Consider the following 16,180-nt stretch of genomic DNA (forward strand, 5'->3'; position numbering starts at 1 on the left):
TTACTTTAGATGTAGATTGACTCCGGCCATACGGGACTATTATCATTGGACAAAATTTTTAGATTTACTAACTCAAGATGTCAGATTGACTCTGAAAGCTAGAGGTGGTTTGTATTAGACCAAAAGGGATGTTTAAGTAGTTGATTGGAAGATCTACTTTCAAAGCTGCTAGAAAAAAAAGTTACGAGGGATGGGTTGTATCAGACAAAAGATTTTCCTTGCTTGTCTGATGTCATTAAAATTTTGATTTTGGCTTTTGCGGCACATATGTTCTGTCTAGCTGGGTAACAACGTTTGCATCACTGCTTCTCTTTTAAAAGAATCTCACTATATAGAGCTAGAATGTGGTCATAGGTTGTAATTGCTTGGAGAGATTTAGTGGAGAGAAGGTTTCAATTTAGCTTTAAGGAATTTATCTTAGTGGTGCTTGTAACAGTGTCCTTGTCATCAGTATCTATAAAGAACACGTATTGTCATGAGCACATGATACACGTCTTCATCCTGTGCATATGGTTATCACAATTGTATGTGATGATTCCAGATGTTGGAGTCAACATTGATGTGGAGATTCCTCTTCACCTATCACCACAGGTCATTGTCATCTCCTATGGACAAAGAAGTTCTTGTTGGTGGCAAAATGGGAAAGACACAATTTGGACAAAGAAGTTCTTGTTGGTTGCAAAATGGGAAAGACACAATTTAAGGAGTATTTGAGTTTTTGGGAGACTTATGTCTCACTGTAGGTATAAGCATGTAATTTTGAGAACACCTAATTTTGCCTCAAAAGACAAATTATTAGTTGTGGAATGAATTGGCCTGAATAGAGCACAAGAATATTGAAGGATTCATATAATTGGCATTGATTAGCTTGGGATTGAGTATATATGATGTGTATATATTGACTTTGTTATATACATTGGATTTGGATCACACTGTAAAATACTAAACAAAGAAAAAATATGTGAGGATGCTATAGTCAGAGGTGGAGCCAAAGGTTTGTGGGTTCTAAATTTTAAGAAAAGGCAGTGAACTCAAGCTAATATGTAATAACCAAAACGAACTAACAAATAAATTACCAATATTTAATATACATGTAAACAAATGATGAACTAAACACTATATAGTATATAAACACTATCATTACAAAATTGAACGAATATCGATCATATAAACTTTTGCTAAAGATCTTGATAATCACCAAAATTACAAATTGCACTTCGAATTGTATGTTTCACTGTGATTATCTTATAATTCGTTATGATTTTTCTAGGTTCAATTTTTTTTTTTTAAAGTCACAAAATTATCACTTGTCTGCAAATTATCACAATGATGAAATCACAACTCACAAAATGAGTCATAAAGCTTGTTGAAAGAAAAGCACAAAGGAAGCTTCTCAAACACCTAATGTGCATTATGCATACTAAATAAATTGATAGAAAAATAATGGAGGAGTGGAGTCTCTCATATAAACATATGCAATAGTAAGTAGTAGAGTTACTTCTTAGTCTAGTCCAATTAATTATTTTTACCCTTAACACAAACACATTAAACAAAAACGAAAATACTTGTAGAACCAAGAATATGTCAGTATTGAAACTTCTTTAATTGTACATAATCTTAAAGTAATTTATTTACAAAATATATCCTTAAGATTGTATATGGTATAGTACATATTTTTGTCGGGGATTTTGGCGATAAAATTTTAGAAGTAAAACAGGAAAAATTGACTATAAATGATCAAAATATGAGACATTCATAGAATCAATGATTAGAAATCAACTTTTCATTAAATTACTACACATTATAGTAGGCAAATAAATTAAAAAATAATAAGAGGAAGAGAGGAGAAAAGAAAATATGTATAGGAAAAAATTGAGGCAGGTGAGGTTCGATCCCATATTTCACAAAGTTGAGGACTTTGATTGCCTGTCAATTACCACCGAACCAATACTTCTGTTTGTTTGTGGGTTTACACCTAAACAACTATGGATATTTACTGATTTTTCTAGTACAAATACCAAGTCTATACAAAAGCTATTGGGTTCGTCCGAACCCCCACGTAAAACTTTAGCTCTTCCCCTAGCTATAGTTGCTCTTTTTTAAAGTAAAAGAGGTATTGTATTGACATTGGGAAACCAATGGGGAAGCCAGCTCTGTTGAAACAAAAAAGTGTATACCTGTTTGGCATCAGCTATGCCTAGAATCTAGAACATCTCGTGTGGAGCTGGAAATGCGGAGCTGGACTGGCTACGGAGCATAGAGCAGGAAAATGTCTCCAGTTGTCATGTGAACCTGATAGAAGGAAAGGAACCTTAGAGCTTTTGAAGGCCCATAAATTTAAAAAGAAGAAGAAGAAAAAGGACACATATCACTCCTGCGTGTATTGATGAGGATAGGGTTTCTTGAGAATTATAGATTTGTAGAACTTTCCTTGTTTATCTTTCGTATTCTGGGATCACCTTTTGCTAGTAAAATTTCATTTGCTTATCAAAAGAAAAAGAGTATAGTTAAGGGATTGTCAACTCTGGAAGATATGAAAAAAATAGTTGTTAGAAGTTCTCTAACATACTGGTAGTATACAAAATAATAAACCATGTTTTAGGTTCTCACAACAAGTGTAATCTCACAAAGTGGATTCAGAGCCTGCATTTTAGGCTCTCACCCCATCAAAAATATTTTTGCGGCTCTCAATAACTCCGCTATATATAAAACCAAATATTTCTTAACTACCTGGAAAGGGTGATAAAACAAGTAATTGGTGATTGAGTAGATGGAGTCTTGCAGCAACTCCCTTATGTTTAGAAGCCTAAGCTTCTGATAGGTGACTGTATTAATCATTTCATGTCCTTCATTCACGCCATCTGTGAGGATTGTGTGAGTGTACATACTTGAGTTTTACTTGCAAATTTAGATTTTTAAGGAACACTGAATTTGGTACGTTTGTGTAATAAAAGATGCAAATATCACCTTGTGTCTCTTGTGAACTGTGATTTAGCACTCGGTCATACTGGGTACTTTCCTGATGCCATCTTGCTTCATGCAGGAAATGGGGTTGCTTGAGGTTAAACATGGTTTGCTCCAAATTGCAGAAACCTTGGATTTCCTCCACAGCAATGCTCGTCTAATTCATCGGTCTATATCACCTGAGGTATTTTTTTCTCATTTTCTAACTATTTATGTCATTACCTTGGTGTGGGTAATGCATTGCTATCATGCATATTATTGATATGAAACCTTCCATTTCTCAACTGAATATACATTTAAAGTACAAATATAGAGATGACCAAGGTCGTGAGATACTGTTGCCAAATATATCCTATATCGGTAGCGAAGTGTTTCTTTTGTTGTTCGGTGCACTAGAAGAGGAGGAAAGAAGCTCTTTCTAGAGCTTGTATACTATTCACAACTCATTTCGTATTGTCCCTACTGTGAAATGTTAATTGTTCATTATTATGTTCTCCTATTTGTCCCTTTTCCTCTTAACACTATGTTATCATATCTAATTGTTAAGGTATTATTCTCAATCATATTTCTAGTGATTAAGTGTGGCCTCTTGGTTTAGGAAAGAAATACAGCAAGGTTATATTATGTTAGTTAAATGCTATGGTAGGTCATGTAGCTAAAGATTACCTGGCAGCAGTGTTGTGAAAGCAGTAAGCGAGGCGAGACTTAGCAGGTAGCGCTTCTAGGGTGTGAGGCGACATGACTTCAATGAAGCGGTCGCTTCTTGGACAGATGCGTGAAGCATAGGGATGGCAATGGTGCGGGTGTGGTGCGGGGCAAACCCGCATAAACCCGCAATGACTTTACTCCGCCCCACATAGCATAATTTTTTATTTTTCCCCGCCCCACCCCGCCCCGCATATACCCGCCCCGCAAAACTTCAACATAACAGTACACGTGCTTAATTTTGACACTTAACTTAAGTAAAACAATGCTGTAATTTATTAAGTTTTTCATACACTTTAGTTTCTCATTTAAGAATCTGCTACATTACTTTCTAACACCATGACTATGAAGGTAAATAATAAAATATATAGCCTAGTCAGCATACAAATTAATTAGAATCAGAATTCATCACAAGTGATGCATCGTTTTACTTGATAAAATATTGTATAAATACTAGAGACAAAAGATAGGCATAATAAACTTAGAAATTCAGTGTCAACTGTCAACTGATTTGCATCTGCTATTCGCCCAATTTAGTTTAACTTCAAAAGAAAAATAAACCCTAACCCGTGCCAGCCCTGCCCCACATGGTTTCCTAAAAAAATATTTTGTACCCGCCCCGCTTTGCCCCACCCCCGCAAAACATTAACCCGCACTGCCCTGCAAACACTATAACCCGCCCCGCTTTGCAACCGCCCCTCCCCGTTGCCATCCCTAGTGAAGCAGATGAAGTGATTGCTTCATATGTGTTTTTAAAAAGAGTCTATTTTCTTGGAAGAAAAAAGAAAGTAGGGGGCCTATTTTTTTTTTTCTCTTAAGAAAAGGAACTTTTAGATTAGTTTGCTGTGAAAGGAAATTTCATCTGCTTCCATTCCATCACTGGTAGGGGTTAGAAATTTGCTCCAGGTAATTTGTTTTCTTTCTCCTTCTTCCTTCTCTTTTCTGCTGGCAGCTGCGTTTCTGGCTCCTCCTCCTTCTCGCTGTCCAATTTCGTTCGCCCTAGCTTCTAGGGTTTCTTGTTCCCATCGTTCTTTGTTCTAAAACTATTTTTGTTTTGTTACTTTCTCTGTTTTTCTTTTTTCAATTCTGTTAGTTTTGTTTTATTTGAAGCCAGCTTATAATTTGAAAGACTTGCTTATATACATATATAGACACACATATATTTGACTTCTTACTTTAAGTTTTTAAATTGAAAGATTTACTTATATATATTTATTTCTGCTGAGTTCTTGTTTATTTGGTTATTCTATTTATTTGTGCAAGATTTATGTTCATATATTTTTAAAATTGCTTCATTTCGATGAAGTGAGTGCTACTAAGCTTCTCATTTCTTGCTTAAAGCGGTAGGGGCCCTTGTCACCTTTTTCCACTTCTCGTTTTAAAAAACACAGTCAGACAGGATCTGGCGGGGGAAGTGGGGGATTGGGTAGAATTAATTGGAAATGTATAAGTTTTTGTGTAAAAAAAGGATCTTCCTGCACTCCAGTACAACCTATGTACTGTTCTGCAGAAATAGAAACAATTACCACTTTCAAAAAAAATAATTCTACAGCTCAGTAATTTTTTTGGTTCTGGGCTTGATCATCTATACAATGTTACCTTAATAAAAAAAACACAGTCAGACAGAGCTTGTGTTGCACCCAAGGTGTGGCCTTAGTGGTCAATGAGTTGGGTATAAATTTTGGAGACGAGGTTCAAATTCTAGTAGACACAAAAAACACTGATATTTTTCCATTTGCCTAAGTAGCCTTGGTAGGCAGTGACCCGATATTTGTGCTAGTGGGAGGTAGTAGGTGCTGATGGAATAGTCAAGGGCGCGCCAGCTAGCACACACACCACTGTTATAACAAAAAGAAAATAGAGGTTGTGTTGTGCATTCAAAAAAGGGAAATTTATGTTTGAAGAAGTAAATTGTTTTACTAGCATAAGGGTTAAGAGTAATGGTAGACTTTGTTTTGCTTTTTTTGAGAAATAAACAATGGTGCTGATGACTGCAAGGTTGGCCATTTAAGATGTTTTGGAGGCTAATGGAGTCTATTAGGGATTTCTTGCAGAGTTATGTGGAGGATTACCATAAATGTTATGCTAGTACCATTCTTGTATTCCGCCAGTTTCCTTTTTTGTGATACACTTTCTTTTTTGGTCTGCTCCAAAAGTGACCTTTTTACATTTAGAAAATAATTGAAACTTTAAACTTTTCATTTTACCCTTAATGAGATGATTTGTGTTACACAAATGTGTATGACTTGTTTTAGACCACAAATCCTTATTTCCTTTTTAAACTCTCTATGCAGTCAAACACCGTCACATAAAATGAGATGAAGGGTCTTCTAGAGCAGTATAATAATCTAATTCCCTTATTTAATCGTCCTTGGGGGGAGAATGGGTTCTTGCATATATAACTGCAAGTTTGTCAAATGAAATGACTTTTTTTCTTCTTGTTGTGATAAGTCTTGCTTTTTGAAACTGGTAACTACTGTACAATAATAAATATATATAGCAAAACAATACATTAGTTGTACTGAAACCATATTGATGCATGTACTCAAGGCACTAAACTTATCTAACTTTATATTGAATCTAGGACATCAATAATAGACTTAGTGTCATTTAAATATATCTGTTTACACCAAAAACACAGGAGCATGGGAGACAATTCAATTTGATTATTTGCATACAATTCTCTGTACCCTCAAAGCATCTTGAATTTCTTTTCTTTGTTCCAAATTGTCCACCAGATGCAAGCAGGGACCTTTTCCCTTCTATTCCTGTTATTTGGCAGTGTTCCACCTTCCTCCCAACTCTGTAAAGCTTCTGTGATCTTCCCAGGCATAATGAAAATTCTCCATAGTTGTTCTGTCACCCTGCAATGTAGGAATAGATGGTTAACTGTCTCTGCTTTAACTCCACACAAAAAGCATCTGGAGCACATTGTGATCTTTCTTCTCATTAAATTGTCCTGAGTGAGGACAATTTCCTTCGCCAAAATCCACACAAAATGAGCTACTTTGTGTGAGATATTAGTCTCCTAATATGCTTCCAAAGCCAAATATCGATCTGCTGATTAGACTGGTTCATCTGCGTTCACTTTGAAAGGACCACTGTTGTTACCTTGCCACCCCAATACATCTTCCCCTGCCTGGAACCCACTGAATTGTTCAAGAATGCTGTAAAATTTTGTACCCTGTCCATCTCTCAGTCATTGAGTTGTCTTCTAAATATAAGATCCCATCCTTGAGGTGTCCACATTTCTGCTAGTTTCCTCTGTTGGTGAATAACCAGATTGAAAATCTTTGGATATTGCTTTTTCTGATTTCTATTTCATGCCAGTTGTCCTCCCAGAAGCTAGTTTTGTTACCGTCATGGACTTTAATCTTTGTATTGCTCTTTAGTTCACTCCAAATGCCCTAATAGATCTCCATAAGCTAACCCCATATGGTGTAGTAACTTCTTTAGTCATCCATTTGTTTTCCTCATATTTTGCATTTATGACTTTACCCCATAAAACCTAACTTACATTTGAAAGTGCCATTTAATTTTCAGTACTTTGTTGTGAATGTTCAGGTTCCTGTATCCTAGTCCCCCATATTTCTTTCCAATAGTAAGAGTTTTCCATGTGACTAAATGGTACCCTCCCTTTTCTTCGTTACCCTACCACAAAAATTTCTCCTATACTGTACAACCTTTTGATGACCCCTAATGGAATTGAGAACAAAGACATCATGTATGTAGGAAGAGCATCTAAAACTAAGTTAATTTGTGTCGATCTACCAATCAAAGATAAGTAATGTGTCTTCATCTGGCCAATTTCTTCTCACATTTTTCAATGACACTATCCCATATTCCTTTGGAAGTAGATTTAGCTCCCAAAGGCAATCATAGGTAAATAGTTGGTGAAACACCAACTTTTCCACCTTAATTTCCCCAAAGTGTTCCATCTTTTGGACTTTGTTAATAGTAAATAGAAGACTTTTCTGCTAATTAAGGCGTAGACTAGATACTCCTTCAAACACGACTAGCATCACCCATAAGTACCTCAATTGGTCTTCTTTTGCATCACAAAAAACAGGGTGTCATCAACATACTGAAGATGTCACTTTCGTACTACCCCTACAACTTTTAGTCATTACGAAACCTTGAATCCACCCATTTTGATAGGAAGTGTCCTTATGCCTCATTTATTTTCATTAAGAGTAAGACATTTGAATGTGAATGAATATCAAAATGATTAAGATGTTGTCTCTAGATATGAACACCAAATGATTAAGATTGTTTGTTTTTCAACATTTGAATGCGCATAATTTTCTTATTTGTAAACATAGTAAATATACAAATCAAATAAAAAAAGTAGTTAAATATTAAAAAATATAAATTTTGATAAAATAATATCATTATTTGATTAAAAAATATGAAACATTTCTGTTTGCTAGTAATGGTGGATATGTTTTGTGGTGGTAGTGGTGGTTGGTGATGTAGTGACTGGTATGATGGTGGCGGTTGGCAGTGGTGGTGGTGCCTATGATGGTGAAGTTGGTTATTGTTAGTAGTTGTTGGTGTTGATGGTGGTGGCTTAAGTATATGTTGTGGTTGACGATGTGTTGGTGGTAGTTGGCGGTAGTGCTGGTTGATGGTGGAGGTGGTTGTAGTAGGAATCGGTTGAAGTGATGGTAGTGGCTGATAGTCATGGTGACGGTGGTGGCGAAGGTGACGGTGGTGGCGATAGTGGATATAATTATAATAATGGAGGTGGAAGAATGAAGGTGGTAGTGATTGACGTTGGTGGTTGGCAGTGGTGGTGATTGTGAAGACAGAGGTGGTTGATGATTGGCGTCGACAATGGTGGTGGTGATTGTGATGACAAAGGTGTTAGTGGTGGTGGGCTGGTAATTGTGGATACAATGGTGGTGAAAATTATCCACACAAATATCTCTTAATGATATTAAGATTTTGTTCAAGATATTAATGATCAAGACCTATTCCGACCAAATAAGTCCTTAAATCTTAATGTAAACAAATGTACTTAATGACTTAAGGTCTGAACCATTCAAATAGTGCAAACAAATGAGTCCTTAATATGCTTTGTAATCTTCCAATAGCAAGAACGGGAAGCTTCTTGGCACAAATTTTAGATTGTTATGGTTTAGATGTCACGGTCATGTCTTTCTACACCTGGAAAATGACAGGTCATTACTCACTTGTGTTATAAAAAAAATGTTTCTTTTAAGGAAAACAAGTTGGAATTTATACCTTGTGTTGGGATGACAAATTGAAAATTGATTTTCCATAGCTAATTACTTTTGCAGACTATTCTCATCACTTCAAATGGAGCTTGGAAACTTGGTGGTTTTGGTTTTACCATATCAGTGGATCAAGCAGCTGATTTATCCAACATGCAGGCTTTCCATTATGCTGTGAGTAAATAATTGCTTGGAATTTTAAATGTTGCCATTCTCAAAAAAATAATTCTAGGATTTGGGAGTTCATGTTTTATTTGACTTGAACTTACTATGCTTCATCAAGTAAAACAAAACTTACTGTTTGACATGGCTTGTATTTTTCCATGGATTCATTATTTCCGTTATTTCCTTTTTAATACTGCTTTTTAATGTTATTTACCTTGAGCCGAGGGTCTATCGGAAACAACCTCTCTACCTCAAAGGTAGAGGTAAGGTCAGCGTGCACTCTATCCTCTCCATACCCCACTTGGTGGGGTTATATTGGGTATGTTGTTGAACTTACTGTGCTTTTGGAGAACCTGCTTTTCTTAGTTCACATGTTAAAATTCCTCTGTATTGCAAAACTTACCATCAATGCAGCTGCGAACACGGTGATGACACTATCTATACTGTTAACTACTCCTAAGAGGTTGTTTATGGAATTCTCTATGAACTGACTATGATGCTCGTGGTGTTCAGAAAAAAAAGCTGGGGATTTTTGAAGTTAAATGTGAACGTGGGGTGGGTTAGTACGTAGTTCATTTTCTTTCCAGTTGTGTTATGTTTGTCAAGTGCTGATGTGTTCTTTTCTATGTACATTGTAAAGCCTAGACCTCAAATATGACAAGAAGATTTTTCAAACATCATGGCATGCTATCATGTCTCTCATCATAGTACATATGGGCCACTATTTTGTTGTGCTTTGATCAAGTTGATATGGAAATTTCTGTTTTTACCTTGTTTTTAAGGAAACAAATATTGTTTGAAATGCAGTAACTTAGAGCTTAGTAGGCATTTGGCCATAGGATTTGGGACCCCAATTTCAAGTTATGGTTTGAAATTAGTGTTTGTTTATGAAATCTGCACAAAAATTGAACTTCAATTTCAAATTAGATTCTCCAAAATGTAGGATTTCAAATTGTGATTTCAAAAATCCGTCTACGCCCTTTGGACCAATCACAACCTACTAAACTCGGTGGATAATGGGTCCTGCCCCTCTACCCTTCTCCACTTAAATACCAGGTTTCGCTTTGCGTGGTGTGGGGCTTGAACCTGCGACCTAAGCCACAAATCCTCCACGTTTTGCCACTCGAGCTAGGCCTTGGGGGCACCCATAAATTTATATTTTGTAAAAAAAAAGCGCATTATTTTAAATTTTGCAAAAGAATAGACTCATGCTCGATGTGAAGATTGTTTGTACCATGTGAATAGTTATATTATAGAATAGGCTTAAGTCATCAGCGGCCCCTTAAAGTTGTCCGCATAATTCACTTAGACACCTCAACTAAGACTAGTACCTATTGAACACTTTTATCAATATAAAAATTGTTCCTATTAGACATTTTTTGATAATCAGCAAAATATATGAAGAGTGTGTGATACACTTGCGGTGACATGGCAAAACGGCTAATTAAAAAATAACATGTGGCACTGGGCCCCGAAATTATAAAAAAAAAAATTTATTTAAAATTATTTCAAACACTTTTTATATCTAATTTTTTTAAAAAGAAAAAGAAAAAAATGAAAATGTCAACCTATTCTACCCAACCCCACCCCTACCCACCCCCCTTTCATCTTCATCTTCTTCCCAAAACACATTCTTTCTCAAATAACAAAACCTAATTCTTTTCAAATAACTTGAAGATGAACTTTTAAAAAATATATATATACATTTTCATACTAAGAGTGAAGAAGAAAGAAAATTTTGCCGACGGTTATTCATTTCTACATCGATGACAAAATGAAATTGATAGCTCAAAAATTAATTCTTTCAATTATTTGAATATCATTTTTGATAAATTTAATGGGTAATTATGTATGAATTTGAGTAAAAATCTTTGTTCGAAAATTTTGATAAACAAATATCAGCTAACTTTTTTTATATATAAAAATCATTTATCTTCTTTCTTCTTCTTCATATTTGTTCCTTATTTTTATGAGATTTGAAATAAATCATACTTCTTTCAAATCTGAAATCTTCATAGTTGATTTTCATTTATCTTCATATTTGAAAGAAATAATATTAATTTTTTATAAAAAAAGAAAGAAAAACAATGTTGGAGCTAAAATAAAGAATGTTTTGCAAACTAAAGTATGAAGAAGATGATAGGTAGGGAGTGGGGTATTTTTCTTTTTTTGAAAAAAGTGTAAATGAAAGAAGAAAAATGTTTTTAATTTAATTATAATGCCAAGTGTCAATAAAAGAAGAAAAAATGTAAAAAAAATTCAAAAAGACACTATTTTGAATCTTTTCACGCGCTTCAGGGAAGTGCAAAACACATTTTTTGCGTACCAGCATTTTGTGTTTAATAGGTACATGTTTTGAACAAATTAGGTGCTCAATAGGTACAAGTCTTAGTTGAGGTGTCTAAGTGAATTATGCGGATAACTTTAAGGGGCGGTCGATGACTTAAGCCTAAAGAATAATTAGTTACTACTATTGTTGACTAGTGGATCTTTGTAAAATTATGTGTATTTGAAAGTTTGTATAACATGTAATCACAAGTATTTAATTATAAAAGTAACATGGAGATGTGCGGTTTATTAGTGTAGCATTTTAGGGTATTATGATACCTTGTTTATGAACTATGGTTTACTCATTTGGTAAAATCGTATAAGAGTTGGGTAAGTTTTATTAATTTTCACAAATTGTGGGGCTTTTATGTTTATGAGAAAAAAATATAACTTAATAAATCCAAATTGCATGTCCAAACAAAATTTCAACTTCAAATCAACATGATTTGAAATCACTGAGTTGAATCATGTCCAAACGGGCCCTTAATGCTGGTGTAGGTCTCTTTAAAAATTATATGTGCTTATTGTGCGACTGTGCTAGAAGGTCCATGTTTTTTATATTTTTGATAATGATAATGTTGTTTCTTAATCTTTGGCTGAAGCTGCAATTCGGTCCCTATTGTTTCCATTTCATGCTTGAGATATAATATTTGTGCTTTAATGGGTCTCAGTGTTGGTGGTAGTCAAATCCATCATATCTCATATGCTCTAATTTGGTCATGGTCATAGTCATGTGTAAACACTGTTTCTTCCGAATATGAAGAAAGCGTTGCTTCAATTAATCAGGCCAAGCCCCATTGCATGTGTGCTTTACAGAAGAGCTCCTTATATGCAGCCGCGTGCTGAATTTTATAGCAGACTCAACTCGTTCTATTGAGAAGGGATAAGGTTACCTGATTGTATGCTGCCACCTCATTATGAAAAGCTCCTTATTTGTAGCAGGTGCTGGATTCTATAGCAGATTCAGCTTGTTCTATTGAAAAAGGAGTAGGTTATGATTAGATCTAGGGTCTAGGGAAGGGTCATACTTCGATTGAGAGGGAGGCAGAGGTGTTGATAGTTGGAAAGGGAAAAGGGGAAGTGTTTGACAACTGGACTGTCTAGGAGGAATCAGTTGGTCGAGGAAGTAAGGCAGTGTAACAAGGATAGTTGAGGTAGAAGGGGGAAGGGTTTACAATAGGCTGGCTTGGGAAGAAAGGTCCAGGGGGGGGACTTATTTCGAAGGTTAGGAAGGAAGAAGTTTTTAAAACTGTGGCTATTGATGAAGAATGTTGCTAGGAGGAGGGGTTGGAAACAAGGAGGTTGTGTTGCGAGAGGCGTGGTAGTTGTCCTGGAAATAAGAGATGCTTGTGGTGGGTGGGACGGAGTAGGTCTGACCTTAGGTGTGCTCACAGTTTGGTGAAAAACCAAACCAAACCGATTAAGAAAACCCGTCATTTAGTTTGGTTTGGTTTTAAATTAAAAATCTGACAATAATTGGTTTGGTTTTGGTTCTAGTAAAAGAATCGAAAAAATAACCATGCCAAAACCGATACCTATATACATAAATTTTATAATTATTTGAATATATGATATTAGTTTTTCAAAAATAATCATTAATAGTTTATACCTTTCAGTCATTAATTTGGTTTTAGTCTACTTATTTCACATGCACTTATCACTTTAAAATCCCATTTCTTAAAAAATATGCCCAAACCCAATAATCTACGTCTAATTGTATATATGTGGTCTGGTATATTGCCAGATATGCCAGTTTTTAATTTTCTTCGTGAAGATATCTCTTCAATGACTTGCCCCTTTGATTTCTGAAGTTGATAATTCTATTTAAAGTTTTATATTACTTTTGTGGATGTTAGACATGTGAAGTGGAGGAACCTTTACAATTATGCAACTTAAACATTTTAAAGCTTTGAAATATTGTTGTAAAATAATTGTAGATATAGATACATTCATCTTGTGATAGTAGAGAAATTTGTCGATTCTTAATGTTCATTTGAAATAATTATCTCATGTCTCTGTTGTTTTACTATTGTCAATTTATCATTAGCTAGTTATAAACCGAAAAACCGAACCGAATCGCCAAGAACCAATCCGATGGTTTTTATTTTATTTTATTTGGTTTTACAAATTTAAAAATTGACTAAATTGGTTTCGTTTTGGTTATAATCAAAGAACGATCCAAACCGAACCATGAACACTCCAATCTGACCCTTGCAAATACTGCGTCACTTTTCTTGCATAGCTTTTATTTTAAAATTCTCTTTGCACTCTTTTCTATTTTTATTGGTAAGTTACATGATACATCTCCTTTTAAGTCCTTTCTTTCGTTGCTTTCTCTCTGACTTTTCATTTCTACTTTTTTACTTTTGTTGTTATTACGTTCTTTTTCCCATTGAGTAAAAAGTTTTTGGCCAAAAACATTTTCACCTATTTTTCCTTCCAAACACATCCTAAATACTTTACTGGCTTAGCATTATTTGCTGTATTAAGCTTCTGTATATCAGTGGTCTTTGTGCTGCTTTATAGAAATAAATTTATCTTATACACAAAAAAGAAGGTTTGATTGGGCCACTGAATGCTCTGAGAACCATTTAATAAGGTCTACGTACATCTTACCCTCCCCAGACTACACTGGGTATGTTGTTGAGGATGAAAGTGGCTCAAACAGAAACAGTGGGAATGAAATTGCATATCGGTCAAATGTAGTGGACCCATAAAGAAAATTCTTGCTATTATTTATGTAGTATGAAAATACTGAAATGGCCAGTTAAGTTAAAAGTTACAAGTCATTATGGCTTCACTCGTTAATTGTGTATGAGACAGAGGGATCCTCTGACGTGGCATCCTGTTATTTGGCTTTTCTTCTAAGTAGGACATGCATTTTTTGGACTCTGCAAATACATGAATGGAGTTTATCAAAATACAATATGAAATGATTTTTTTTCACAAATTCTGGAGTTCTGCAACTGCGGTCTCTCTCTGTCTTTTCTCATGTCACTTGTTTTCACTTCGCTCACTGATGTTCTTTGTTCCTTTTTAACGTTATTGCTTATAAACAGAACATATATGGCTTTGATAAGTCGAGACATTTCATTCAGTTCACACCATAATGGTGTCAAAGCTATTTATTAAATGATTGAGTGTCTCAACTACCATATTCTATCAAATATTCCCATCATGTGTGCACACTGGTATTCCTTATTCGCACCAAAAGAATATTATAAAATATATTTTTTCTGATACATAATGTGCATGACATAAGCTTCTTGTGTTCCAAATAATCCAAAGAATACATAACGGCATGGTGTTCCATGCTGCCTTGTTCTCCTTGCCTGTCCTTTTTATACTCCAACAGGTGATTGTCTTTGCTGCTTTCCTCTCGTCTTAACCCAGGAGAATACAAATCTTTACTTTCTATCTTTCAATGATATACCTATTACTTGGATGCGTTTGAAGGCCTCTATAGCTAAGTTGTAGAATAAATTATCTATTACAACTGGAAGGAACTCAAGATATTCTGAAGACAAGCTAAGCTCCATAGAAAAAATCAAATAAATTGTTTTTTTAACCTATAAAAAAGGATCAAAATGAAATGTTTCTTGTTGTTTTCATTTTTGTGTGGAAGTCTAGAAGAATATGTAAATGACGATGAAATTATGATTTATATTTCATAGGTTCCTTACGGTTCTACGTACTTACGTACCACTTAGTGCTACTTTAATACAAATATTACCTTCTAAAAAAAAAGCTATTACAACTGTGTTGTGAATCTGCAATGTAATAAGATATGATCAATAACCTTCTGCCACCTCCCTTAACACAAGCAACACTGACTCTCACCAACTTTCTCTTCTTTCTCATATTATCTTCTGTTAATAGTTCTGGTACCACACACCATGAAATGAAAGCAACCTTTTTAGGTGCTCTTAGTATGCCAGAATTTCCTTCACGCCTCCCTCCTTTCCCGACTTAAGTCTTACTTTAATGTGATTAAAGAATATGCTTATCAAGCTGGCAATGCCTTGTATTATTCATTACATGTAAAATTTCTGTATTAAACAAGTTTATCTATCAGATATTTTGGTCTGGAGGTGATAGTTACTAAAAATAGCTTTATTATCTGATGGATTGTCAGGAATATGATGTTGAAGATTCTATTATACCACTTCAGCCATCACTAGACTACACTGCACCAGAGCTGGTTCGAAGTAAGACATCTTCTGTTGGGTGCTCCTCTGATATTTTCAGTTTTGGATGCCTTGCCTACCACTTGATAGCTCGGAAGCCTCTGTTGGACTGCCACAACAATGTGAAAATGGTACTTGCAAATGTAGTTGTTTTTTTGTAACTTAATTACTGGCAATTGTGTGTAGCATCCTGATAGTATTGCTAGGTTATTCATATTAGATTTTGCGGGTGTTTGGATTGACTTGTTTAAAGTGTTTTTAAGCTCTTTTTTAATTTTTTGTGGTGTTTGGGCAAGATAAAAAGTGCTTTTAAGCACTTACTTTTAGGCTAAAAATGTACAAAATAAGCTAAAAGTTGGGTATGACTAACTCATGGCTTAAAGCCACCAATCATCTATACAAGTTGGGACCTTTTGGGTTAACCTACTCATTATATCTGTCTTTATAGAACTGTCTGCATGTGCAAGTTTTGAAGGTCTTGATTTAATCCATGCTATGTTTCTGCCCTAAGGTTATGTTGCTCGTATATGGGTGTGGGCACCCCACATGGGTGCAGATCTAGACCTCGGATTTGTTATTACCTAGTACAAGTAA

The 16,180-nt window shown here is 35.0% G+C and overlaps 1 protein-coding gene across 1 annotated transcript in view; it reads left to right on the top strand.

Annotated features, from left to right (window-relative positions):
* The window catches only part of LOC125840695 (SCY1-like protein 2 A), a 44,895-nt gene that overhangs the window by 2,119 nt on the left and 26,596 nt on the right, over positions 1–16,180 (top strand). The window contains exons 2-4 of the mRNA XM_049519657.1: positions 3,044–3,148; positions 8,973–9,080; positions 15,535–15,717. Coding sequence (XP_049375614.1) covers positions 3,044–3,148; positions 8,973–9,080; positions 15,535–15,717 — 396 coding nt within the window. The remainder of the gene's footprint in view (positions 1–3,043; positions 3,149–8,972; positions 9,081–15,534; positions 15,718–16,180) is intronic.

The sequence above is a fragment of the Solanum verrucosum genome, unplaced genomic scaffold (assembly GCF_900185275.1).
Source record: "Solanum verrucosum unplaced genomic scaffold, falcon-dt-bn FXZP01000176.1, whole genome shotgun sequence".
NCBI classification, from domain to species: Eukaryota; Viridiplantae; Streptophyta; class Magnoliopsida; order Solanales; family Solanaceae; genus Solanum; species Solanum verrucosum.